We start from the raw sequence: 25,214 nt of genomic DNA on the forward strand, positions 1-25,214 counted from the left end.
TCATCAAGAAATACAGCTTCCAGTACAATATCCCACTTTCGATTATACAGACCACCTGTGTGATAAATCCTGCCATTCTATCCGGAGCCCAAAAACCCAGACCCATCCATATATATGCTGCACCGACGCTTACCAAACCCCCTCCTAAACCCCCGTCTCCAACTCCTCTGCAAGCGGCTTCTCCATATTCTCCGTATTGGGATGCGTGCGATGGAAGCCCGGCCGAACGGGGTATCCCCTTGAAGCAAAGACACCACCCGTAAGACCGCCCGCTTCGAAGAGGTGGTCCACATCTTCCAGCTCGAGGCCTTTGGTTTCGGGGAAGAAGAAGTAGACCATTGGGATCTGCGAGGGGATAGTCAGTCAGTATTATCTATCATGATAATGATCCTTTGTTGGTGTTGAGACAGGATGGGGACAGCTGGAGGCATATGGAGAGGGATTACATACCCAGCAGAAGCAGAAGCAGGCGAAGATAATGAATGTTCGCCATTGGATGTTGTCGATGGCTATCGGTGTGATTTGGACGACGATGACTATGCAAAGGCTCAGGTTAGCTGCTACTACGATTTTATACTTTATAGAGTTTTGCGTCCGACTTACAGACGCAGATCCAGTTCACGAAACCGCCGAATGCCTGGCCTCGCGCGCGGATTCGGGTTGTGGTGATTTCACTGGGGTAGAACCTGATCATGGATTTTTAGTATATCCCCAGCAATATATCAATCCACAAGGAGGAAGTGGGCTTACCATGGGACCGGCAAATATCCAATACCGAGGAAAAGCTGGAACAGAAACACAAAGGCCGTGGCGGCGTAGGCGCAGGGCTTGCTTCCGATCGACAGCAAAATGGCCGTCATGACGAAGCAGAAGCAAAGTCCCGCGGCGGAGAACATGAGCGACGCTCGGCGACCGAAGCGGTCCATGCTCCAGAGCGGGATAATGGAGCCGACAAGGTAGGTGAGCGAAGTGCAGCCGCCTAGGATGAGAGAGAGGTTCCGGGATAAGTGCATGGCGTTGGCGTAGACGACCGGAGCATAGTAGTTGATCATGTTCGATCCTATTGTTCATGTTAGACACCAAGTTCTCCAAAAGGTTCACCAAACAAAACAGAGATCTCACCTGTGAACTGTTGCTGAATATTAATCAGTCCCGCCAGAATCATCCGGCGGAGATTCTGAACCTTCCCACCAGCCAATAACTCCCTGTACTTAAACGGCCCACCAGCCGACTCTAGTGCAATTGCTGTCTCAATCTGCCTGCGAAGCAAGACCACCTCTTGCGAGGAATCATCAGCCGGCTGCTTTAGCTGCAGTCTGGCTAGAATATGCGCCGCCTCATCACTACGATCCTGCTCGCAGAGCCATCTCGGCGTCTCAGGCAGACAGATCATCTGCACGACGAGACAAACCGCAAAGAAAGCTTGGAAGCTGATGGGGAACCTCCACTGGACGGGCGACGGGACGAAACTCAAGCCGTAGTCTAACCAGTATGCGATGCAGAGGCCGACGATGGTTACCGTGCCCTGGGCAGAGAGGAGCATACCGCGGACTTCGGCGCGGGCCATCTCGCTCTGATACGCTGGGACGTTGCTGCTGTTTATCCCGTTACCGAGACCGGTGACGATGCGCCCGACGAGGAACTGCGCGCGGGTGTACGACGAGCCCAGGATGATGGTCCCGATCACCATTATCGAGCCACCGGCGATGATCATCTTCTTGCGACCGTACTTGTGGCCGACCACAAAGCTGAGGATACAGCCGGCGGCGCAGCCAATATCATAGATCGATGTCACTTTTTGACGACTGGTCAGTACGCGAAGAAAATTGAACATAGGATTGACGAACTGATGCCCTGCATATTGGCGTTCGGATGACCGAACTGCTTTCCAAACTCATTATCGGCTCCAATTAACCCGCTCATGACGCCCTGGTCATAGCCCAGGAGGAGAAAGGCCTGACAGCTTGCAGCTGGAGTCGGGTTAGTGATGACGAATAGATGGACAGACACCGCCATGAAGACGAGAGGAGACATACCTGTCACAGCCCAGTGCAAAATGCGTCCACGAAGTTGGCCCATCGTTCTCGATGATATGATCGGAGAGATTGCAGGACGCAAGATGGCGCGACCCGGCTTGACCTTAATTCATTCTGTTCGCAAGACACTGTCCCGAGGAGTGGCGGCGCTTCGGGTCAAAGGGGCCCGGGGCCGGAGAGTGGCGCTGTGGAGAATCTGGGGTCTCCGCACTTCCTTCGCATCTTAGGGGTTGGAAATAATGCTGTGAATGTAACATAGACAACTGTCGCAGAGATATTTACTTCTCAACGTGTAAATATAGAAGATCCAAATCCTTCTCATAGTTCTGTAGCGCCTCTAAGCGCTAGTTAAGCCCATCCCAGCGCCACACCCTACGCCAAGCGTTCCCGTTATGCTGACGAATCCTTTCATATCCACCCTACCGCCGACCATGATCCGTGCGAGGGGGCAGAACTGTCGATCTGACGTATTTACCTACTCGTCTGGTCCCGGACATCTCGGACTTTTGGCCAGGCAGTCGCATCCGGGCTATTGTTGTCCGGCTCAGGGGTCTCCTTTTTTTGCCTTTCAGAATCCTGTAATTGGGGAGATCTTTGGCCCGTTTAAGTTTCCTTTAGGTGACATTCATTCTGTATTGAGATGAGCGGGGAGGGCTGGTATAAATATAGCGGTAGTGGCATCTCCATATTCTGTGGACAGACACCTTCGTAACTAGGTGAACTGAATTGCATTGCGAATTGAAGAACAATATACTGTGCGCAAGCATGATCGCTCATCTTCTGCAAGTTGCTGCCCTGGCAGCATCGTGTTCCGCTCTGCGCCCTATTCCCCACCAGCGTCGCGACCATAATGGCTCCACCATCAATATCGACTGGGGCAATGTCCTCATCGAATCTCGCACCACGGCAACCCTGCAATCCGTGGCGAACCCACCACTGCTCGCTAACAGCAGCACGCGCGTAAACGCACTCAACTCCCTCCGGACCGTATCCAGCAACTACGTCCGCTACGTCCCCTGGTTCCCCTACCCGGAGCTAGCAGTAGTCGAGCTAGAACCGCCCGTAAAGAACGGGACGCACTGCTCCACAAGCTGGAACTTCACCTACGCGGACCAGCTCCTCCTTGATTTCTTGCACAGCACCCCCGATGTGTCGCACATTATCAATTTCAGCACCACCCCGGACTGGATGTGGGTGAGCGACGTGCCGTATACGTATCCGCACGACGTCGATGCCATCGACTTCTCCTATAATAATGGTACCAAGCTGCGTGATCCCTCCGGCAAGGAAGTCGCAGATTACTACCGCCGCTTGCTGTCGTGGTATGTGAAGGGCGGGTTCACGGATGAATGCGGCGTGTATCATCACTCGGGCCACCATCTGGACATTGAGTACTGGGAAGTGTTGAACGAATCGGAGGCCGAGCACGAGATTGACATCGGGTTGTATAACACGCTGTACGATGTCATCACCGAAGCGATCCATGAAGTCTCGCCGCGCACGCAGTTCGTCGGTCTGGCCATGGCCTACCGTAATGCGAGCCGTGTTGCGGGATTCCTCAACCCGGATAACCATAAACCCGGCACACCGTTGGACTGGATCAGCTACCATTTCTACTCTTCACCAACCAACTCGACGACGCAGAATGAAGCGACCAAGAGCTTCCAGATGGCGGAACAGTTCGTTGGCGAGGTAGAGGCGATCGAGGCCGTACGCAAGCGGATTTCGCCAAAGACCAAGACAACACTGGATGAGATTGGCACTATGGATCCCCTGGGCTCGACCACGATCTATCCCGGGTATACGATTCCGGAGGAGTACTGGGTGTGGAGCGGGGGTGTGTATGCCTACATTTTTTCCCGGATGGCGCTGCTGGGGATTGAGGCTGTGGGTGAGAGCCAGCTGAGCGGGTATCCGGGTCAATATCCTTCTGTTTCGTTGATTTACTGGAAGACGGGGCTGCCTACAGCCCGACTGAGAGTGCTGGAGCTGATACAGCATAGCCTGAAGCCTGGGAATAAGCTTGTCAAGACGGACAATGACAATGCTCAGCTACATGTGCAAGGCTTTGTGACTCCGGAGGGACAGCAGAAGGTTTTGTTGATCAATAAAGAAAACAAGAGTGCCTTGGTGCAAGCGCCGGGTTTCCAGAAGGCGAGGGCTGAGACTGTTGACGTGAGTACTGGCGGTGGACCATGGCGGACGGAGGAGGTGAATGGCAAGAGTGTCCAGGTCCCTCCATATGCCGTTGTTATCTTGTCCAACCTGTGACAAGCCTAGTTGAGACATAGTGAAAGAGCAGAATGGCAATGTTTTGTGTGAAAATCCTAGTCCATGTACACCTGACCGCTAAACAAATGATATGCTCGCGAAACAAAAAAGAAGAAGTTCAATCAGTGCCCGTGAAGGCACTGAAGATGACACGAAAGAAAACAAAAAATGGGTTCTCTTGGAGAGGTATAATGCTCCGAGGACAAGAATGTAAGAGGCTTGGAGGCTTGTCCAAGTCCAATAGCCAAGGGTATAGATTAAAAGAAGATCAAAGTGGGGTTCCAAAAGAATTGTCCAAGATGAAAGACACGGTAGATTGAAATTTGAAGAAAGGCAAATCTCTTCCGCATCCAACTTAATTCGATGGCAGATCAGTCACGTCGAGCACGGCGTCATTTTCTTTGCTCTCGGTCTCTGGTTGCGCAGCGGGCACCGAGTCGTCAATACTCTTGGTCTCTGCAGGCTCCGGGACAGGTTCAGGAACGGTGGCCTCGGTTGCTAAATCCGATACAGTATCGACAGCAGCACCGGGCTGAGGCTCTTGCGACTCGGAGGCATCCAACTCGGGCTTGGGGGTTTCGTGATCTTCGATGGTGGCGATCTCAGCATGGCCGGTCGCCTTCAAGACTGGGGTTGGCTCCTGGACTGGTTCCTTGACAGGCTCCTCAACATGTGCTGGAGCGGATTTCTCCCCCACTGCCTCCGTCGCGGTTGTGGCCTCGGCAGCTTGCTCTTCGGGCTCGTTCGCACCCGGCTCGACTACGGCCGCGGCCGGAGCCTCAACAGAAGGTTGAGCAACTGGCTCAGCAGTAGTCGCCGCAGGCGTGTCCGCGAAAGCTCGCTCGACCGACTTCTCCGAAGCAGTTTCAACCAGGGGCTCCGCAACAGGCTCGGGTGCTGGCTCACTTGGTTCAGCGATGGGCTCTGCAGCACGTTCCACGGCAATCTCTGGGATAGGTGGCCCAGCGGGTGCCGCAGCGGTCTCCTTCTCCAAAGGCGCAGCAGGCTTCTCAGGAGCAGCTGGCTCGGCAGACACTGGAGTAGGCTCCTCTGGAATCGCCGCTGGAGGCTCAACCACATTCTCCTTCTCGCTTTCGGGAGCAGGCTGGGCGAGCTTCGGTTCCTCTTTTGGCATGGGCACGTTCTTCTTCACAGGCTGCGATTTCTCGCTTTGAGGACGAAGTGGTGTCGCGCTGTGCTTTGGCTTCAGCTGAGATGCACTGCGATCCGGAACTCTTCCCATCGACGGCCTGGGAGGCCTAATCGTGGAGTTGGCCCTGGCCAGAGGCTTCGCATCGGGTTTATCGAGGGTCTTGCTGGCGGAACTGGCAGTTGGTCGCATCATTCTCGCGAGGAAGCCGTCATTAACTGGCTTGGTAGTGCCAATATCGCTACCGCGAGAATTAGCACTGACGCGAGAGCTTGGTCGCTCAGCCGCCGGCTGGGCAGCAAGCGAGGGACGAGACGATTGTCTGCGCACAGAGGATGCCGTGGGCGTCTTTGCTCGCGGCCCGGCAGGTGCAGATTTGAGGGTCGAAGGTTTTCTGGCGAGAGTTGTGCTGGTTCGGCCGGTCGAGGGAGGTGAGTTCCCCAGTCTGGCCGCTGATGCCTGGGTTGAGGCTGTCATCGAGGCTGGCAAACGCACAGGCTTCGTGGGTGACTTGGGGCGAGGCTTGACAAAGGGAGGACTGATGGCCGTTGCGGGCTTTGTATTTTCCTGTGAAGGTGTACCGCCTCGAGTCGACCGCGCCGTCGGCTTCGTCGCTGGGTTGAGCGACGCACGGCTCGGCTTGCGAACGGGAGCGGTGGTCCGCTCCTTGGCAGCTTCTCGAGGTAAGGGGGGCTTGTTGGAGCTGGCAGCTTTGGTGGTGGTCGAAGTCGCGGCGGGAGTTGCTTGTTTGGTCGATGTACTCGTCTTGGTGGAGCCGACAGTGGATGGGCGCTTCTTGACTGTCTGTGAAGGTGCGCTCAGCTTCTCAGTAGGCGCAGATGTCGTGGTAGACTCCTTTTGTCGGACAGGGAGCTCTTTTGGCTTGGAGAGCGCCTCAGTAGCTGGAGCAGGGAGGTTTTCCTTGCTCGAGCCATTCTGGGCAGTAATTTGGGGGGTTTGTTTTGCAGGCAGTTCGGGAGACAGTTTCTGGATGCTGTCCTGGCCACCACTTGGAGAGGGAGACGCGACACTCTCCCGGCCAGACACAACACTATCCCCACTCCCTATTTTGGGACCAAAAAGATCGGCCGCACCCTCATCTCGTCCGCTTGCTTTCCTCAAGGGCGAGGCCTGGCTGGATTGAAGCGCGCCATCCACATTCACAAAACTTGCGCGGACCCTGGAAAGTTGTCGGGTCGAACCCGAAGTATCGGACCCGATAGGGGATCGACCACGCGAAGGCGGGGAGGCGACGGGGTTTGGGCTGCTGCTTTCGAACCTGGCGAGCAGGTTGCGAACCCCGGGCCCAGAGTTGTCGGACATGGTTGTTTGGGTGTCTGGGAGGCAGGAACGGCGTTTAAATGGGCATGGAGGCGACTGGCAGGAGGTAGCAGTGGCTCGGGAGATCGCACAGGGGGTGTGTTGTGGAGACGGACCAGATCGGCGGTACGCGTGGGACAGAAGACGAGAAGACGCGACAGCAGACAAAGATCGGGTGAGTCAAGACACGCTGGCAGAAAAAAGACACGATGCACGCAAAGGGAGAAGGGAAAGTTCAAGAAAGAAGGGAGGGCCAGGCAAGAAAGTATTGAGCCCACCCACTAGTATCGCGGGCTTAACCGGATGGGGTGAAACAGTGGACGGGCAACACACTCAGGGGTTTCAGTCATTCATTTGTCTGCGACCTGATTTGTTTGTACGACACGGTAGTTTCGTTTGAGCTCGGTGTTGGTAGATTTCTCTGTACTCCTTCCCCCCTCTAGGATCTTCGAGAAAGCTTCCATTCCTGCGGTCTGTGATACCCGCATGTTGATCTCTTGATTCTGGGGCAATGTGGTCATGATTATAGGCATTATGAGCAGGTATTATGTAGTAGTAGATTGATTATGAGGATCCGAGAGATATTGCTTGTTATTATTGTTCTATCGAACAGGTCCTCTACGATCCTTCCTTACCTCTCACTGTTTGATAGGGATCGTAGTTTAAAAGTGAGGCCCCTATACTGAAAATACCTACTCGCCGTTTATTTTTAGTTGTCGGATGCAATTCCAGATAACCAAGAAGGACAACCTTGGTTCCGTTCCCTCTGCCCTCGTCCATGTCTGGGTGGGTCATGTGATCGACTCTCGTATACGATCCGCCAGCCAGACCCTCGGTTTTTAACATCGCTAGAAAATGATCCAACATGGTTGGCGTACGTCGCAGCAATGGTTGCTCCCGTTGTGTGACCCGTAGAGTTAAAGTAAGCCTGTTCTGATCACCTCTCCACGACACACTGCTAATCCAACCTGCCAGTGCGATGAGAGACAGCCAGGCTGTGCAAGATGCGAGAGATACGGCACGCCTTGCCCTGGCTATGGCCGCTCCTTCAAATTCATTGAGGGCAAACCATACCGGCAACGGCGGCGTCTCCCGGATTCAGAGTCGGACGATGCGCAGACCGGGAGTCTGACAGCAGATACGCCACATGGCGCCCAAGCAGCCGGCCAGATGTTACTGGAAAGGACTTCGTCACTGTCATCATCATTGGACTCTCCGGCGTCTAACGTTTTGCAAGGCCTCAACATTCTGATTTATGACATCTCCTATCCATTTGCTCCTAGCCCAACCCACAACTTCTTCCGCTGGTTTTCTTTCCTGCCAACTATCTATGGGGAGAACCAGACCCTGGATGCAACGATCAGGTGCTTCACCGCGCACCATTGTGGCAGTGTTATTCAAAATGAGCAGATGGTTCGGTACTCCAGGTCTGCCTATGGGGAAGCTCTGCACAGACTGCGAAGGTCCTTACAAAATCCCGAAGAAAGCTTCTCCTCTCACATATTCTGTGCCGTGGTGATGCTATGTTTATATGAAGTGAGATTCTGGCATACAAGACCGCCTGCACGCTCTAACCCCATCTCTAGCTTTTCACAGACACCCAAGACCCCGAGTCGTGGATGAAACATGCGGGAGGGCTCAGTAATTTGGTCAAAATAAGGGGCCCTGATCGTTATAGGAACGAGTTTGACAATGCTCTCTTCAAGAACGCTCGAGGATTGATTGTGATGCACTCCATGTTTTCTGGTCAACCCTGTTTCCTGGCCTCATCGGACTGGCATGAGATGATGCGAGAACAATATACATCCGACGTACCCGTCTACCTGCACCACAGCCTTGAGCAGTTCTTCGCCTATTTTACATTCACACCGAGTCTCGTACACAGGCTCTACAGCCTCAGAGAACCAGACATGACCAAGGAAAGGGCAATGCAGACAATATCGGAACTTGGACCCGAAGCCCTCGACATGAAAATCAAGATGGAGGCATGGTACGAGCAATTTTCGCAACTCGCACCCCCGCCCACTGAAATTCCCTCTTCGACGAATGATCCGATATTCCCTGTTGTTCTCACCTTCTCAGATGTCATGTCCTCCACTCTATACACGGGCTATTACTCTTACATGGTGATTATACATGAGATTTTGAGAGTGTGCGGCCGGCCTGGGCCGCATGCTGATTTGGTTGCCTATTTCTGTGATCAGATTTGCAAGTCGGTCGAGTACAGCAGCACTGGCTTACTTGGGCCATATCGCACGGGCTTTGCTCTGCGCGTGGCTATTGAAGTTGCGGATCCTCAGACCAGGGTTTGGATTATGGGTCGACTGCGGGAATTCTCGAAGGTGTATGCTGCTGCACAACCAAAATACTTTGAGGACATTCCACAGTCACAAACCCTTTCAGAGGTGGGATGATGGGCCTGGATCAGAGGTGCAGCCTTGAATTATACTATGCCATTACAGACACTATTCTTTGGCTATACTCTTAAACGTTGATCCGCATATACCTATCATACAGCTCAGTTCCCGACCGACTCTGGGTCCTCATACCAGACAGTCTTCTTCGCCTCATCAGAAAAAATCGGTTCAATCACAACCCGGGTTACCAGAAGCACAACCAGAGCGATAATCTCCATCAAAAGCCCCATACCAACCAGGATCCCCGTCTCGCCCGTCGCAGGATCATATTTTGGACCGCCGTACGCCTGGAGAATGAAGTATACGACCCGAATAAACAGGAACGGAAGAGCCAACGGAACTAAAAGAACTCCTCGATGGCCAGTCACAGAGAGAGTCGAGCGGGATTTCATTGCCAACCAGGAGACCAGACCACAGACGAAGGCAAATGCTATAACCAGCAGGATTGACCCGGCTACTGCCATGGCGTGGATCCCGATATTCTTGCCCACGATTGTGAGGACGATGCCGATGATAGTCGGGAAGCGGAAGCCGTGCAGAGCGAAGCGCGTTTTCTGGGGATGTTTCGAGTTGCCGGGTCCGATTTCTCCAGATTGGCCACTATTGAGCCCGACGCATCAGTTCGGTTGGATAATTGAGTCCATTGGGGAATGAGTGACCTACCACCTGAGCAGAATAAGACTGACTTCAAATAAGAGAGGTGACAGACCAACACTTTGCAGGGAGGTTTCGGCGATGAGCATTGGTTTGTCAGGGTGGGAGGAAGCCAGCACCATAGCTGAGCCAGCGATGCGAACTAGACACATCCATATTCCAAGTGAGCAGGTTTGTTTCCGTAAGCTAGCAAAAATGAACATTCCACTTACGCTGCGACAGCAGTCCTGTCATGCTGAACCAGGAGTAGAATATACAGCGGGCCCAGTTTTGGTTCTTGCCATGATGCCAGTACCGCCATTCTTGGATGCATCTGATCGGAAATTGTATGATGAGCATGAGAGAGTAGATGACAATCTCTGCAATGGCAAGGTTGCGTTTGTCAGTGGGAATGGTATAATTCCCGGACATGGTGGATGCCAGATGAGGTGGTTATTGAGCGGAAGGATAGTAGCAATAGTCAAGTATAGTTTAGAATTGGATCTTCTGTACATGATCATCCACAGCCCTTAAATACCCCTGCCAAAGGGGTGTGGCTTCAAGTTCCAGCAAGTCTGGTATAGATCCCTAGGGTGGATACATCGCGAGAAGAGACCATTTTAGGTTTAGCGTGTGTTCGCCACGAAAAGGTGTTTTTCAGCTACAATGCATGGCAGGATACGCGAAGCCTAAAAAATCCGTAAATGGACAAGAAGCGCGAGTAAGTAGTCAAACATGTAGCCAGCCATGAGGGATTTACCATATTTACCCTATCTAACCATTTTGTGTATGGAGTAGGCTTCTTCCTCCGACCCCCGGAGTGGTGCCGGATCAACAATCCTCCACCGCCGGCATACGAAACGCAAAAGCTCCGATGACGGCGAGTTCTTTCTGTAGCCAGAAAAACTCCCCTGCTCCAAGTCGATCGCCATGGCTGCTGCTGCCCGGACACTTCGAATTGGTATGGCTTTCTAGTGGATCGGTGTTCTTGGGGGCAAAAGAAAAACTAATCCGTGGTCTTAGGTCTCATCCCCGGAGACGGCATTGGACGGGAGGTCATCCCGGTACGCATCTACAGTACAATTCGCGGACTGAACATTCAATTGACATATCACAGGCCGGCCGACGGGTTCTCGAGTCCCTGCCCTCTTCTTTGAACCTCAATTTCAGCTTCGTCGATCTGGATGCTGGGTTCGAGACCTTCAAGAAGACGGGAACCGCCCTTCCGGACAAGACAGTCGACACGTTGAAGAAGGAGTGTGATGGCGCCTTGTTCGGTGCTGTCAGGTAAACAAACACAATCATCTCTGTCTTACCTCCCCTGCTGACCAAACTCTCTCCAACAGCTCCCCAAGCACCAGCGTCGCCGGCTACTCGTCCCCGATCGTCGCCCTGCGCAAGAAGCTCGACCTGTTCGCGAACGTGCGTCCCGTCAAGACCACCGTCGGCAGCAGCAACGGCAAACCGATTGACCTGGTGATCGTGCGCGAGAATACCGAGGATCTGTACGTGAAGGAGGAGCGCACGGTGGAGGGCCCCAACGGCAAGGTGGCCGAGGCGATCAAGCGCATTTCCGAGCGCGCCTCGTCGCGCATCTCCACCATTGCCGGTGAGATTGCATTGCGCCGTCAGAACATTCGCGCCGCTGCTCCCGGCGTTTCTACCCGTTCCCAGCCCATGGTCACCATCACGCACAAATCGAATGTGCTCTCGCAGACGGACGGCTTGTTCCGCGAGACGGCACGCAAGGCTCTTGCCGCCGAGAAGTTCTCGTCTGTGCTGGTCGAGGAGCAGATTGTTGACTCTATGGTCTACAAGCTCTTCCGCCAGCCGGAGTACTACGATGTCATCGTTGCCCCTAACCTGTACGGCGATATTCTGTCGGACGGTGCTGCCGCCCTGGTTGGTAGCTTGGGTCTTGTTCCCAGCGCCAACGTTGGTGATGGCTTTGCCATTGGTGAGCCCTGCCACGGCAGTGCCCCTGATATCGAGGGCAAGGGTGTTGCCAACCCCATCGCGACGCTGCGCTCCGTTGCCCTGATGCTGGAGTTCCTGGGTGAGGAGAACGCCGCTGCTAAGATCTACACTGCTGTTGATGCCAATCTGGATGAGGGCAAGTTCCTCTCCCCGGATATGGGCGGCAAGGCTACCACCCAGCAGGTCTTGGATGATGTGCTGAAGAGACTGTAAGAGAGGCGAAAATGTATATAGGATGATATCGGCATAAGAAAAACAAGACATTTCAAGTTTCATATTTCATTGATCATCTGCATGGCGGTGTCTCATTTCTATTTGGATATATGCTAACCCCAGTTTCAATCCACATCTTGCATTGAATCTGAATCCCAATTGAATTTTCCCAAACTGCCGTTATCCTTTTGCTGTTTCGTCTTCATTTCATGCAACCCCTTGTCAACATCACCTTTATGCTCTGGCTCCTGATCCGTGCCTTGAAGAACGAGAGTAAAGAGCACGGCAAGATACACCCGGTCCGTGCTAGTGTCCTTCAAGACGTACCGTAGATCGTGGTTCTTCTCATCAACATAGTTCATGGCGTGCAACGTGAACCCAGGTAGACGAATTGAGAAATCTCCGAGACATTAGTCCTCGATCTCAACTTTCCGTGAGAGAGAGACTCACCATTAAACACCAGATACGGATTCCCGAAATCGGTAAGATACATCCTTCCAGGCTCGAAATCAAACTCCTTCCTATTGCTTTCATTCTGAAAATGATGCCTGCGCCCGTCAGTCGAATCCGGGATCTTCAACTTCTCCCGGATTTCGGACCCGTCACTATCGGCGCCCTCTTCAACAACAGTATCATGCATCTTCGGCACTTCATCCGACTTCTGGATCTTTTTCCCAACGCGGAACTGGTTCCATGTAGCCAGCGCGGGACTGAACAGGTACGGTTTATCGGCGTATGCATCACCCTCGAGGGCAGGGTCGAGCATCCACTTCACCATGCGCAGTGCGGCGTTGAAGCCTGGCGGGAGTCTATCGCGGATTGGATGGTCGAAGTCATTGCCAAACACGAGATTGTTGCCATTCACGGGTTCTTTGAAGATTATCGAGAAAGAGATCGAGTATTGGTCCTTTGTGTGCAATGGGTGTTGGAAGTATTCGCTTGTTGGGGGGGCGTCATCTGGGTATCCTGTTTTTTTTTATTTTTTTGTCAGTGTTGGTTTGATAACTGAACAGAATGAACTAAGGCCCCACCGGTATAGTCATTGATCCGCACGCAGAGGCTCACGGTTGCGTGCTCGTTGTCGATGCGGAGGGTCTCGCCGTTGACCGGTACTACTTGGTGCGTGGCTGGGTCGTACTCTGCTCCTGCCGTTACCTTCAACCGGTACTTATGTGCTCCACTGCTGTCAGACATGGTATCGAGAGAAATGGATGCGATATGGAATGGCGAATGAATCCGGAGAAGGTCATATGATGGCTAGCAAGAAAGGCCCAGTGCGAGAGTCGCCTCGTCAATTAATTGTATCTCGTTGAATGGGGGACAGTCATGAAAAAGCCTTTTCACATCAATGTTATTTGGAGTTTCCCGGATTTCATATTAAACAAAAAAGAAAGTTTAGGCCGGTGCGCAACAATGTCATGTTGCCGCAGATTCTCAGGAACCTGACGTCAATGTGTCATCATAGGCAAACGCCAAATAATTGTAAGCTAGTATACTGGAAACGCAACATCACGGCCAAGCGAGCGAGCAACCCAATAGCCTACTGCCTCACGAACGAGGTTATTACTCGACCAGTTTCGATTCGGATGAACACGATGCGACATGGTCACCATGAAGGTGTCAGACGCCCGATCCACAAAAATCGTCGTCCCCGTAAATCCCGTATGGCCGCCAGCCAACATGTTCGCCATCGGTCCCGAGAAATAGTACTGATCTAGCTCGAAACCGACACTGTGCGCATCGCCAGGGAATTTGCCGTTGAAGTTCGTGAACATGAGGTCCACGGTCTCGGGTTTTAGGATTTGGTGTCCGCCGTAGGTGCCATTATTCAAAATCATTTGGCAGAGAATGGCCACGTCGCCAGCTGTAGAGAACAGTCCGGCGTGTCCACTGACGCCGTTTAATGACCAGGCGTTTTCGTCGTGGACGGTCCCACGCACGGGTTGTGGACGCTGCGGCTCTAAGGGCCCCATTACTTCGATTTGGTACTCTGTCGGTGCCATGCGCGAGTAGTAGGGATTATCATCGGCACCAATATTGCCCTTGTTGAAAAAGGTGCTTGTCATACTCAGAGGCTCTGTGAACGAACGTATCTGTTCCTCGATAGGCAGGCCAGTTACCCTCTCCAGCACGAAGCGCAGATTCATAAAGTTCAAATCCGAGTAGGTGTACGTGGATCCCGGTGGATTGACAAGTTTGTTCGTTATGATCGCATGAATGCGCTGCTGCATAGTCTTGTACCTTGGCATCCACAGGCCTGGCTCAGGATCCGGTGGGAATCCACTTGTATGGGTAGCAAGCATCAGGATTGTGACATTTTCTTTTCCGTTTGTGGCAAACTCGGGCAGGTAAGAGGCGACTGTCTTGTGTAGAGCAAGTTTTCCCTCTTCAATAGCACGCAGCGCAGCTACTGCCGTAATGACTTTGGTCAAACTGGCCATGTCATAGATGGTGTCCATTCGTGTGGAGGTCCATTCACTCCTGGGCAGGAGCGTGCCATTGGCATTGGCGTATAAACTGGTATTGCCAAAGGCAAAAGCACTGACCACAGTCGATTTGTGGCCGACGATCACCGTTCCACCTGGTTGAATGGGGTGGATTTCATCATATGAGTAGGAACTATAGTTGGCCGGCAGCGTGAAGCGACTCAGGTTCGCGGGCATCTCCTGCAAAGGGCGTGGGAGAAGCCCGACGGACTCGGGGGTACCATGTTTAAGCACACGATCAGTGGCCCAGATAAGCGGGGACAGACTGGTCAGGAGCCCTATTGTTGCTGTGAATTGAGTCTTCATTTTGTGTTGGGTTCAATTTATCCGATAGATTTTCTCTGCGAGAGAGCGGCCGCCATCGGTATATATAACAAGGGCAAACGACAAATGCAACTCAAAATAGTCACCATTGCATTTCTCTGCAACTTAATCTCAGTAGGGATTAGACCCTTGGGTATCTCGTATCGCGTGGCGGGTGAAGCCGACGATCTGCAGCCTGTTGTCAGTACCCCTCACGACATTGTTTGGGAGCAATCATTCGAACATTTTATTTTAAGCGCATACCGACGGGCCTTAATGATTTAAAAGGGATTTGAAACAGAATCCTAGAGTGTATGCTTTGAGAAAGATCATTTCCCGGCATAGTCAGAGATCATGCTGATTGTTTCATTGGAGCTTCAACGTTTGACCAGATATCCCCGCAATCCAACCCGTAAGATAAGAACATTATCCCTACCAAGGATTCCCCAAGATCATGTATCTCTCAGTAGTACAAATCATGATGCATCAAATAGCCTGTGATGGTTGTAGACGCTTTTTCAAAATGGTGAGGTCCAGCGAACTAGTGCAATAGAGAGCTTAGCGCCTGTAAGTAGCTCGCGAAGAAGTATTTCTGCTACCATCTCTTGAAGTTCGAGCGGAAATAACATGTCTTCGCACGTACCGGATGCTAGGCTGTGGCTGCGGCTATCCCGACCAGGGCGACATCGCTTTAATGAGAGCGCTCAGCGTCTTGCTCACTGAGTATGAGTGTACATTTCTATGCTGTCAGATGATAACTTTCGGCCCACTTAGTTTGTTCAATATTGTCATCTAGGTAGGATGTGGATCTAGTCTTTTGGAAAGGCAAGATGAGTTTGCATTTCAGTATTTCTTATGTAGTAGACGCTTGTATATCCCTTCCTCTCTCCAATTCCTATCTCTCTCGTTCAAACCTTAGGCCCCTCGCCCCCTTGGAAAGGAGGGATCTCCGGGCCCCCACGGATAGGAGGTCGTACACGGCCACCACCAGTGTCCATAGTAGGGGAGGGATAGGGAGTAGACGAAGCCGTCGTAGTGGAAGCAGACACACTAGCAGAGTGGGCAGCATAAATATAGTTGGTCGCGCCGATCTTGAGGTTCTCAATGCCCCCGATAGTATAGTTCTCGTGAGCTCTGTGGTCGTAGAAAGCGAGGTTAGGCCAGCCACCACTCCAACTCCAGTAAAGTGTAGCGTGGATGTCACCCATCAGAAAACTTCCCGTCGTTATTCCACCTACATATATAATGTTAGTTAAATGCTTTAGGCATAGGTACAACTGGTGTTGTTCCAAATCATGAGAATAACATACCACCCGAATTGCACTTGCCATTCTTCACCACTCCCATAGGACCAATCATAGAAGGCCAAAAACCCTTGAAATCCATCAAATTTACCACACAGGTACCGTCGGCATTTGCGTTGCCAAAGGTGAGTTGCTGGGGATGAGTAGGGGTCGGACTAGGAGTGAATGCCACGGGGTCCACAGTGTTGGTCGCGTTGAGTTCGAGCGTGGAAATATTCGCGAGAGAGTACTTCTCGCCCGTTGCCTTTTGATAGGTGAAGTGGGGCCAGTTGTTTATCCAGTACCAGCTGAATTGCGACCCGTTGCATGCGCCGTGGCCGCTGAAAGCTACCGATCCTGCCGTTCCGGTGAGCAAGCCTGCGAGGGGTAAGGTAAGATTAGTCTCTTGAGTAGTTCTGATGAAAATGTGTTGGGGAACTACTGGGTTGACTTACTACCATTCACGCATCGACTGCCTTGCGCCACTCCGATGAACGAGTCAGGAGGTCCCTTGACCGTGCAGCCTTCGATGTTGTTGAGCGCAGCATTGCAATACTTTGCTTCAGGCGCATCCCATTCATAAAACACGACGCTTGAAGGGTCGCTGTGGTTGCTGTATGCCAGCTGCGCGAGTAGTGCAGTGCCTGTCAGGAGTGTGGCCGGCAGATGCATGGTGAATAAATAGCTCTCGAGATAGCAACAAGAGTGATTTGTCTTGATGCAATCCAGTGCGAAAAGCCCTTATTTATAACATTGAGAAGGCCCTTTTGACGATCAATATCATCATATAACCAACAATACTACTATACATAGTACACACTGGGGGACTTCGCCTGTGGGGGCGGTCCCTGTTTCAGGATACCGATCGACGTCTAGCACCAACACATACTTGTAGCTCAGCCCCCTAGAACCGATCCTAATACCGAGCTGAAGATCGTGAATGAAAATATCTTCTAAGCGCTTGTGGCTAGATTTACGCGTAGTATCGTGTGACTTATTAGGCTCCAAGGAAATGCGCCCTGATATACTACATTTAATAAGCAAAAGAGCTGAGACAATGAGACCCACATCCGATGATCCCAACACTTGTTCGCCAGAAGGGACAAGGTCACATCGACCTGGTCACTTATCTTCTTTACTGGATTAAATCCTGTTGTGTTGGATGGCAAGGCTGATGTGCGCAACCCGATGCTCACAATGTTGTTGGGTCTGCCAGCATTGGAGGGAAATAAGATCGCCAAAATCCAACTGCGGTGTGGTCTTTCGAGTGCATCTAGAGGAATGACGGCCATGACCAGGTTTGCTCATTCTTTTGGGGCAGGATGATCGACGCCTTTGGGTCCCAAGGCCTGATGCTTCTGAGACACACAGGCAATAGCCAGTATGAGATAGTTGATCCTCCTTTCGAGACATAGCATGTGTATGATCCCCACAGAGCCGGTGATCTCACCAACCACGGCACCAGTATACGACAATCCTCAGCCCAAATGGCATTTCTGTCCGAAGATCACGCGCAGACCATGTCGATGCATCGTGTAAGCAATGGACTTGATGCCATTGACTGGAGGGAGAGGCGCCCATAACAGTGCCAGCGTCTAATCCGATGGAGTTTATGATGGAGTGATACCTAGTCAATTGGCTTCTTCGATTAAGTCCACAGCTTTGATGTCGTGCAGCACTTCACGGAGGATGTCGCGCAGATCGTCCAATTTGTAAAGATATTGCGTAACGCATTGTTGATGGGGAGACACAAAATCTATCATCGATAGCGATCAAAAACGGAACAAAATAACCACTGACTCTAGCAGACAAATGAAAGCAACTGTTAGCATATGACTATAATTGAATTCAAAACCTGATACATGCGACCACAGGGTGTGGAGAACAGGGCTTCCCGTCCGCTCAGCCGTACTTAAGCCACATATTGTGCAGGGTACCCTGGCTTACGAACAGTGATGGTCTGAACCTGTGTGGTGGCGGGGAATCCGTGGAGGTCGAGGCAATTATGGATTTGGCCCATTATGGGCCGCAAAGTGAAATCGAGTCGCTCAGAGTATCTTTCCCAGATGGGATAGGGCAGAGGTTCAACCATGCTGCTGCTGCGGAAAGGCTCACACGTAGCAAGGTACTTCTCAAGTGACATTTGCCCTTCTGCGTTTTCGGAGTCACGGAGATGCCGTCTTCGCTTGCGTGGGGATGGGGGGGGGGGGGGGGGGGGGGGGCTTATGAGCCCCCATGGCTGCTGTAAGTCGGGTGCTGGGAACGCCATTTTAGATGGCTGACGGCTGGCAGTTATACAGCTGCGGGGTGGGGTGGTAGGGCGAGGGGAAGTAAAGCAGTGAGAGGCAGCAAGGGAAGAAATTTGGGGAGAGCGGATGTAAGGGCACAAGAGATAAACAAAGCTTGGTAGCAGGAGCGAAACTACGGATGGTAGTGTGGGCCGGTAAAGTCTAAAATGAGCTTTATGGTGCACTGGTATCGTACGCTTATGTTATACTAGATCTGGCATGAATGGTTGAGTTTTGCTGCTCATACTGTCCTTGCACTATACAAGCGCGAATGCTGCAGGAATGTCCCGCGAATTATCCCCTCCCATCGCGTCCTCTTATAAGGAAAGGCGTTGACATAGTCCCTTGTAACGTGATCAATGCTTACGTCCTATTGACATCTTGATGGAGCTGGTCCGTGACATTTTTGCACAGGCTGTCACAGCAAGGCATTGAAGGTTCAGACTCAGATTTGCCTTTCTCGTAGGATCAGCTTATACGAGCACTGACTGTACGGAGAACCGCAAGCTTCACATATATGTACACAGATACGGCGGCTCATAGAATTCCGCCTCAGTGATGCGCCTAATGCAATAACGCAGCCCCTGGATCAGCAAATGTCTTCGGCCAAATGCGAGGAGATTATCGACAGGCTATACAGACACGTGAGCTGCATTTCCATTACGTTCTGGAAAATGAACCGGAGATTGAGAACATTTTAGCAGCTTCAGCCCCTGGCTGGCCTTTCTCCGGGCTCGGGAATGACCCGCATTTCCCGACGGCCTAGACGGCGAAATGCCGCCCGTGAAATTTCCCCACATTTTAACTATTTATTTCGCGGAGTACTTCATCCAGCTTCCCCAGACAAAGCAATTCGTATTTATACGATGCAGCACCCCGCCAGGAGTCACTCATTGATATCTACAGTCTTAGCCAAATTTTATTATTCAAATCAGGACCAGAACCATGTCTAGTCATCCAACTGATATGAAATCAGACCAGGAATGGGAGGAGAGCCTTGATCATGCCACAGGGGTATCTCTGGCAGCAGCCTACGTCCCCGGTTGTGACGCTGAGAAAAAATTACTCCGAAAGCTAGACTTCCACATTATTGTACGACACCGTTGCATCTTTGAGAGTATCAGGGAGGAGATGTTACTAACTATCTCAAACATTTAGCCATGCTGCTGGATACTCTTTGTCTTGGGCTACCTCGATCGCGCCAATATTGGGTTAGTGATGCTTGCACCAAAGCCATAAAAATTGCTTTTATGATATAAGGCTGACCTGAACTTCTTCGAACACAGAAACGCAAAGACTGGAGGGCTTGCTGACGACTTCAATCTGACATCCAATCAATACTCGGTCATTTTGTTGTTATTTTTCGTCTCCTATGTCATCTTTGAGGTTCCATCAAATATGGTCATTGCCCGAGTGCGGCCATCCCTGTATCTTTGTGGTCTGGCTTTGGTATGGGGGGTAGTCGCTGCTTTTATGGCCCTGACAAAGAATTGGCAGCAACTCGCTGGGGTCCGTTTTGTTCTTGGAATTGTTGAATCAGGGTTTGCTCCAGGTATTGCATTTTATCTCTCATCATGGTATGTCTTGAATCCCCGACTCTTAGACTTACTTCTGCGTGGAGTCTCATCTTTCTAGGTACCGTCGATATGAGCTTGCCAGCAGGTTTGCAGTGTACTATACTGCTGTTCCAATTGCAGGAGCGCTTTCTGGACTACTGGCCGGCGTTATCACGGAATATCTTGACGGAGCACGTGGAATAGCTGGATGGAGATGGCTATTTGTATGGATTTTCCCTCCCCCCGAATTGAACTGGCATCACTAATAGTCCACTGAGTATTTAGATTATTGAAGGCTGTGGTTCAACCTTTGTGGGATGTGTGCTCTGGTTCTTCATGGCTGACTACCCCTCAAACACTCGGTGGCTTACTCCTGAGGAGCAGCTTCTCGCTGCACAGCGTCTTGCCTATGATGGTCTGGGTAATGCCCAAAGTGCCTACGGAAGAATTACCGAAAAAGAAGCCTTTAAGATGGTAGTGACAGATTGGAGAACCTGGATCCTCGCTCTTCTTTATGCCCTTGTGACTGGAGCGCAAACCATCCAGTATTTCATCCCAACATTGGTGGAATCTTTTGGCTGGAAGGACTGGGATGGGCAATGTAAGTTTCTCTCTGTGTCTTGCTGATCGGTATTCAATGCTAACAATTAAGATCATACAATTCCACCTTATGCTTGCGCTATCGTCTGCATTCCGGTCATGTCATTCATTGCGGACTATTATAAAAACAAGGCCTACTTCACCTCTCTCTTTTCTGGAATTGGAACTGTGTTTTTCATCATTGTCTGTGCTAGCACTAATAACACCGTGCGCTGTGAGTCCCATTGTAATTTTCAGACTTCATATGTTGAAGAAAAAGCTAACCTAATCGAACCAGATATTTTTACCACCTTTGCCTTTGGATGCATCTATGGGACGTCCCCATTGGTGCTCATGTGGGTAGCCAATACAATCTGCTACCCTGCTGAAAAGAGAGCTGTTGCCCTTGGGCTTGTAAACGCTCTCGGGAATACGGCTTCTATTTACGGTGTGTTCTTGTGGCCAGACAAGGATGCCCCTCGCTATATTCCTGGGTTCAGGTATGTGGACTTTGTCTTTCAGCCTCATTATAGTAATACTGACCTGTTGATAGTGCGACTACCATCTGGATGGGTGGTATCTGTATCATTTCCTTAATTGCCGGTTATCTCTTCAAGAAGCATCCCATTGAAGCGCCGGAGCCAGAGGAAGTGCTAGCAGCGGAAATTCGCAGACAGCGGGAACGTGGGCAGATTTCTGCCAAGGCATGACTGGGAGATATTCGGAGGCCAAATAAGCAAGTCTCATCTGCTTGTAGTCCGAATGATGTTGATGTCCTCGTATAAGCGAGCACTACATATTTAGTGGCAGCATACTGCAGTCTTATCACCAGTGAAATGCATGACTCGACGAAGTAACAAACCAGGAGATTAGCAATACGTCGTAGGCTCGTCACAATGAGTCTATATGGGTAGAAAGTGAAAGTCGTCTTTGTAAGAAGGTTGCAAACAGTTTCTTGACTGTGAAGATGTTAAGAAGTGCTGTCCGTACAATCGGGGCCGGATGACATCCGTGGAGAAGCTACCATATGGATTATGCGAGCATTGTCGTGATGGCCGCTATTTGATGCCCTATCAGCAGAAGGGCAGCTGGCTTTCTTGGTGAATGCAATATTCCACGCATTTGTTCGCCTGATTCCACAGGTTTCACAGTACTCATAGACATTAATATCAAGCCGATTGGAGCAACTCGTTACCAGTGGGGACCAGAAAATCCACTGTCGACATCTGGCCTTCTTGTGAACCCTGCTTGAATGGGTTGTTCCTTTTTGGTTAGGGGAGTTACTCTAACTTTTGAGCTCAAGTGAATGTTGGCACACTGTGAGACCGCACTCATGCCCATGTGCTCCATATTTGACTTGAGAACACATTTCACTGTTCTCCAAGCTCCCAGTCGAGCTGTGGATCATGTTTTGGCGTGAATGCCGACCATTATACTTTCTCGACAACGACACTGTTGGTCCAATAAAACGATTCCCTTTTCAGCTGGGAGAGTCGGGGTGGTCTTCGCAATATGGAAGGTGATCCTCATCCGGCTTCTCACCCGGTCCATTGCGCACTCACCCTTCACAACCTATGTAACGTAAATCCCAAGCGAGCGCCGCACCCCTAACGCCATAGTAAACAGTATCTCGATATGTCGACAACAATACATTATTTTAATTTAATAATTCGCATAGCGCTATTAATAGGCATAGAGAATAGTATAATCTGACTTGAATCTGAGATAAATAATTCTTTTATAGCAATACCAAATGACGTAGCGATGTCTGCGACAACTATATATATCTGAATATGATAACCGCATAAAATTTTCATCGACCTTATAAATAGGCCTGACATAGTCTAAATAGTAAAGGTATACCACAGTACCAAGTATTAGATGATCGTTGTTGAGATATTGAGATACTGTTTACTATGGTGTAAGGGGTGTGGCGCTCGCTTGGGATTTACGTTATGTAGGCTAGCTCTACAGTCAAGCTATGAATATAATTAAACCAAAAACTGGTACATACGACCACAGGGTGTGGAGAACAGGGCTTCCCGTCCGCTCAGCCGTACTTAAGCCACACGCCGGTCAGTTAGTAGTTGGGTGGGTGACCACCAGCGAATCCTGACTGTTGTATGTTTTTTTTTTGGGCCAACACTTTTTGATTTCAAAGTGATTGACTGACTGATTGATACTTAGTTTATGTAGTCTGTCTGCTTAAATTGGCTAGCTATCATTGGTGTATCTCACTCACACTCGGATGAATCCGTCAAACCTCATTTTCGGACCTCCTATTTCAAGAGTATGTATAGGTTATTACTGTGTCCAATTGCTCGATAGTAACTACTAACGGAGTAGTAGGTACGTCTTCGGCAGTGGAGCATTTCTCAACAAGAAAAGGTTATAGCTAATCTAGCTATAAAACTTTTTGCATATCTCAGGCTTACTATATTCTGTCTGGAGGTCGATGACGAGGAAATCCGAGATAAAATACCCTGCGGTGAAGATCGCTTATTCAACTATGTAAGCTTCTACCAGCCCGAATTACACACGGTGCGGTGGAGACGTACTTTGAACATCAGGAAGTGGAAGAGGTACCGAATTTGGCGTAATTGCGAACCCTGGTATACATTAACCTCTTCAATAAGTTGGTTTGATGTACCTGCGCCGTATGGTTTTCTATTTCCCGCCTTCAGCACTCGCTGAAACTGTTCTGGGGGCCCTTGTCAACGCGATGGCTTTCATTGACATATACGGTGACAGTATTTCGATATGGCTAGTTTTTTCTTGCAGCAATTGAGGCACGCACACCAAAAGTCCCAAGAATAGATTTCTCCCAAACACTGGGGATTGAAAACTGGTCCGACGCACGACGAGGGATTCGTGAAGTTTGGCTTCAGCGATAAAAGCGCGCGGCGGAAAATTAATGCGAATGTGGCGATGTTATCATTGACTGGCGACAGGTTATAATTCTCGGTTTTCCTTTGAGTTACTCACTCTGACCTGCGGAATATCTTCCTACATATCGCCACTTCGGAAAGCTGTCTAAAATACAATTATTATTATTGGGCAAATTACCGTCAATTTGCTGAAGGTGGCTCTCAGCGCAGCTTAGAAGAAGTCCAAGTTGACGTACTCTTCTCGACCTACTGCGACAGTTAGCTAGGCGACCCAGTGCATTAATTCTACACAGCAGATTATCTCCAGGACCCACTTAGTATTCAAATACTTTACATTAAACCCCGAGATTCCACTTTGAAATCTTATCTACCGTGTGACTTTATCCTAGAACCAGTAATTATTTCCATGGTGGCTCACAAAAGTCCCGCTAAAACCCATGTCCAGCTTGTTCTGAATGACGTCAATCTGATCCCGCACGCTCTCCGCTTTCGTTGTCTTCCCCTTCAAATTTGGTTCAATTTTTCGAAATTCTTGAAGCATCCTTTCATCAGCATCTTTTAGCTCAGTTGGCAAGGGCACTTGAAAGTTTCGTTAGCTAGCTGAACTGGTGGCAAGGTTATCCCTTCCAACCTGCAAAGGTGTCCTTTAAAAAGACCGGAGGCGTGGAAAAGGCGAGGGTTCGAAAGTGAGCGGCACTTACTCGGTCCTTCATAAGTATCTACCCAGCTTGGACTCAACGCTAGGACTTTGATGCTTTCCGGCGCTAGTTCGGCAGCGTACTTAGCTACCACGACATTCAGCGCGGCCTTTGCAGCTGAGTATGCCACACCATATGAAAGTCCCGTTTTTTTGATTATTTCCGTGTCTGCCATGCCGCTAGAAATATGCACAATCTTCTTCTCCATCCCTTGACGCACTAGCGGCAGAAACGCGTTGGTAACCAAAATGGCACCAAATACGGACGTGTCTAGCGTTTCTCTAAACGCCTCGTGTAGCCCTTCTGTATCTTTCGGTAGCTGTGACGGAGGCAGCATGACCGTTGCGAGATCGGTGGCGGCAGCATTGTGGATCAGGATGTCCAGTCCACCACCTGTGACCTTAGAGACGGCGGCAGCGGCGGCGGCGAGCTGCTCGGAGCTTCCCACATCACCTTTAATAATGTGCACATGAGGGTTAAGGTTGCTGAGTGAAGCCAAATTAATGGCGTTGTCAGGGTTGCGGACGATGCCGAAGACAGTGTTAGAAGGGTTGCTGGAAAGCTGCCTGACGAGCTCAAGGCCTAGGCCTCTTGCAGCACCAGTGATGGCGTAGGAAGGCATGATAAAGAAAGTAGGATGAAGCGTAAATTCTTGTGTTTTGTTGTGAACGGCTCAACTGTTAATATCGGGCTCTGACCTACCTAGATGCTAGATGTCTGTTCAGGTCATTTCCCTGCGTCTTCGTCAGCTCTTTATAGATTTGATTTCTGGTTTTCTGGGGTTTAATCAAATCAATCAGCACATCTGCAAAAGCCTCTTACGCTGACAGTCAGCAGCCTTCATCGATGTAGAAGTCATCGACAGAAGCATCGACCCGACGGAGATAGCAAGGCTGACGTAGGCAGAATGCTACAGGAATGCAAGAAGACCGAGATGCAGAAACCACCCCTCTGACCACTCTGACCCCAGTACTTTTTGGTTCTTCCATGTTCCCAGTCTAATGAGCATGGATTTCAGTCAAGGGCGTTTAACTGAGTAAGAACCTCGGCGATTAATTATGGCGGTATTGTAAGTACTTGCATGATAGATTCTCACTCCATGTCAATCGAGTCTGG

General features: G+C 50.6%; 11 protein-coding genes across 11 annotated transcripts; 4 read left to right on the forward strand and 7 right to left on the reverse strand.

Moving 5' to 3' along the window:
* Positions 1 to 144: 144 nt before the first annotated feature.
* PFLUO_LOCUS4287 (uncharacterized protein) lies at positions 145 to 2,079 on the reverse strand (the record flags this gene model as incomplete). The annotated part of the gene is made up of 7 exons (XM_073781621.1): positions 145 to 345; positions 451 to 536; positions 604 to 686; positions 751 to 1,060; positions 1,123 to 1,794; positions 1,848 to 1,970; positions 2,037 to 2,079. 7 exons carry the CDS (start codon positions 2,077 to 2,079, stop codon positions 145 to 147), a joined length of 1,518 nt encoding a protein of 505 aa, XP_073638358.1.
* Positions 2,080 to 2,801: 722 nt separating this feature from the next.
* PFLUO_LOCUS4288 (uncharacterized protein) lies at positions 2,802 to 4,307 on the forward strand (the record flags this gene model as incomplete). The annotated part of the gene is made up of 1 exon (XM_073781623.1): positions 2,802 to 4,307. One exon carries the CDS (start codon positions 2,802 to 2,804, stop codon positions 4,305 to 4,307), a length of 1,506 nt encoding a protein of 501 aa, XP_073638359.1.
* A 355-nt stretch (positions 4,308 to 4,662) lies between these two features.
* Positions 4,663 to 6,780, reverse strand: PFLUO_LOCUS4289 (uncharacterized protein; the record flags this gene model as incomplete). Its single annotated transcript, XM_073781624.1, has 1 exon — positions 4,663 to 6,780. One exon carries the CDS (start codon positions 6,778 to 6,780, stop codon positions 4,663 to 4,665), a length of 2,118 nt encoding a protein of 705 aa, XP_073638360.1.
* A 1,781-nt stretch (positions 6,781 to 8,561) lies between these two features.
* PFLUO_LOCUS4290 (uncharacterized protein) lies at positions 8,562 to 9,191 on the forward strand (the record flags this gene model as incomplete). The annotated part of the gene is made up of 1 exon (XM_073781625.1): positions 8,562 to 9,191. The coding sequence occupies one exon, from the start codon at positions 8,562 to 8,564 to the stop codon at positions 9,189 to 9,191; it is 630 nt and encodes a 209-aa protein (XP_073638361.1).
* Positions 9,192 to 9,295: 104 nt separating this feature from the next.
* On the reverse strand, positions 9,296 to 9,937 carry PFLUO_LOCUS4291 (uncharacterized protein; the record flags this gene model as incomplete). The annotated part of the gene is made up of 2 exons (XM_073781626.1): positions 9,296 to 9,794; positions 9,858 to 9,937. The coding sequence occupies 2 exons, from the start codon at positions 9,935 to 9,937 to the stop codon at positions 9,296 to 9,298; spliced, it is 579 nt and encodes a 192-aa protein (XP_073638362.1).
* Positions 9,938 to 10,757: 820 nt separating this feature from the next.
* Positions 10,758 to 12,017, forward strand: PFLUO_LOCUS4292 (homoisocitrate dehydrogenase; the record flags this gene model as incomplete). Its single annotated transcript, XM_073781627.1, has 4 exons — positions 10,758 to 10,788; positions 10,851 to 10,891; positions 10,945 to 11,114; positions 11,174 to 12,017. 4 exons carry the CDS (start codon positions 10,758 to 10,760, stop codon positions 12,015 to 12,017), a joined length of 1,086 nt encoding a protein of 361 aa, XP_073638363.1.
* A 125-nt stretch (positions 12,018 to 12,142) lies between these two features.
* On the reverse strand, positions 12,143 to 13,211 carry PFLUO_LOCUS4293 (uncharacterized protein; the record flags this gene model as incomplete). Its single annotated transcript, XM_073781628.1, has 3 exons — positions 12,143 to 12,417; positions 12,468 to 12,983; positions 13,049 to 13,211. 3 exons carry the CDS (start codon positions 13,209 to 13,211, stop codon positions 12,143 to 12,145), a joined length of 954 nt encoding a protein of 317 aa, XP_073638364.1.
* Positions 13,212 to 13,504: 293 nt separating this feature from the next.
* On the reverse strand, positions 13,505 to 14,809 carry PFLUO_LOCUS4294 (uncharacterized protein; the record flags this gene model as incomplete). Its single annotated transcript, XM_073781629.1, has 1 exon — positions 13,505 to 14,809. The coding sequence occupies one exon, from the start codon at positions 14,807 to 14,809 to the stop codon at positions 13,505 to 13,507; it is 1,305 nt and encodes a 434-aa protein (XP_073638365.1).
* A 905-nt stretch (positions 14,810 to 15,714) lies between these two features.
* PFLUO_LOCUS4295 (uncharacterized protein) lies at positions 15,715 to 16,761 on the reverse strand (the record flags this gene model as incomplete). The annotated part of the gene is made up of 3 exons (XM_073781630.1): positions 15,715 to 16,040; positions 16,117 to 16,467; positions 16,545 to 16,761. 3 exons carry the CDS (start codon positions 16,759 to 16,761, stop codon positions 15,715 to 15,717), a joined length of 894 nt encoding a protein of 297 aa, XP_073638366.1.
* Positions 16,762 to 20,269: 3,508 nt separating this feature from the next.
* PFLUO_LOCUS4296 (uncharacterized protein) lies at positions 20,270 to 21,222 on the forward strand (the record flags this gene model as incomplete). The annotated part of the gene is made up of 3 exons (XM_073781631.1): positions 20,270 to 20,534; positions 20,811 to 21,012; positions 21,066 to 21,222. 3 exons carry the CDS (start codon positions 20,270 to 20,272, stop codon positions 21,220 to 21,222), a joined length of 624 nt encoding a protein of 207 aa, XP_073638367.1.
* Positions 21,223 to 23,785: 2,563 nt separating this feature from the next.
* PFLUO_LOCUS4297 (uncharacterized protein) lies at positions 23,786 to 24,720 on the reverse strand (the record flags this gene model as incomplete). The annotated part of the gene is made up of 2 exons (XM_073781632.1): positions 23,786 to 23,979; positions 24,102 to 24,720. 2 exons carry the CDS (start codon positions 24,718 to 24,720, stop codon positions 23,786 to 23,788), a joined length of 813 nt encoding a protein of 270 aa, XP_073638368.1.
* Between the last annotated feature and the right edge of the window lie 494 nt (positions 24,721 to 25,214).

The sequence above is a fragment of the Penicillium psychrofluorescens genome (assembly GCF_964197705.1).
Source record: "Penicillium psychrofluorescens genome assembly, chromosome: 3".
Classification (NCBI taxonomy): domain Eukaryota; kingdom Fungi; phylum Ascomycota; class Eurotiomycetes; order Eurotiales; family Aspergillaceae; genus Penicillium; species Penicillium psychrofluorescens.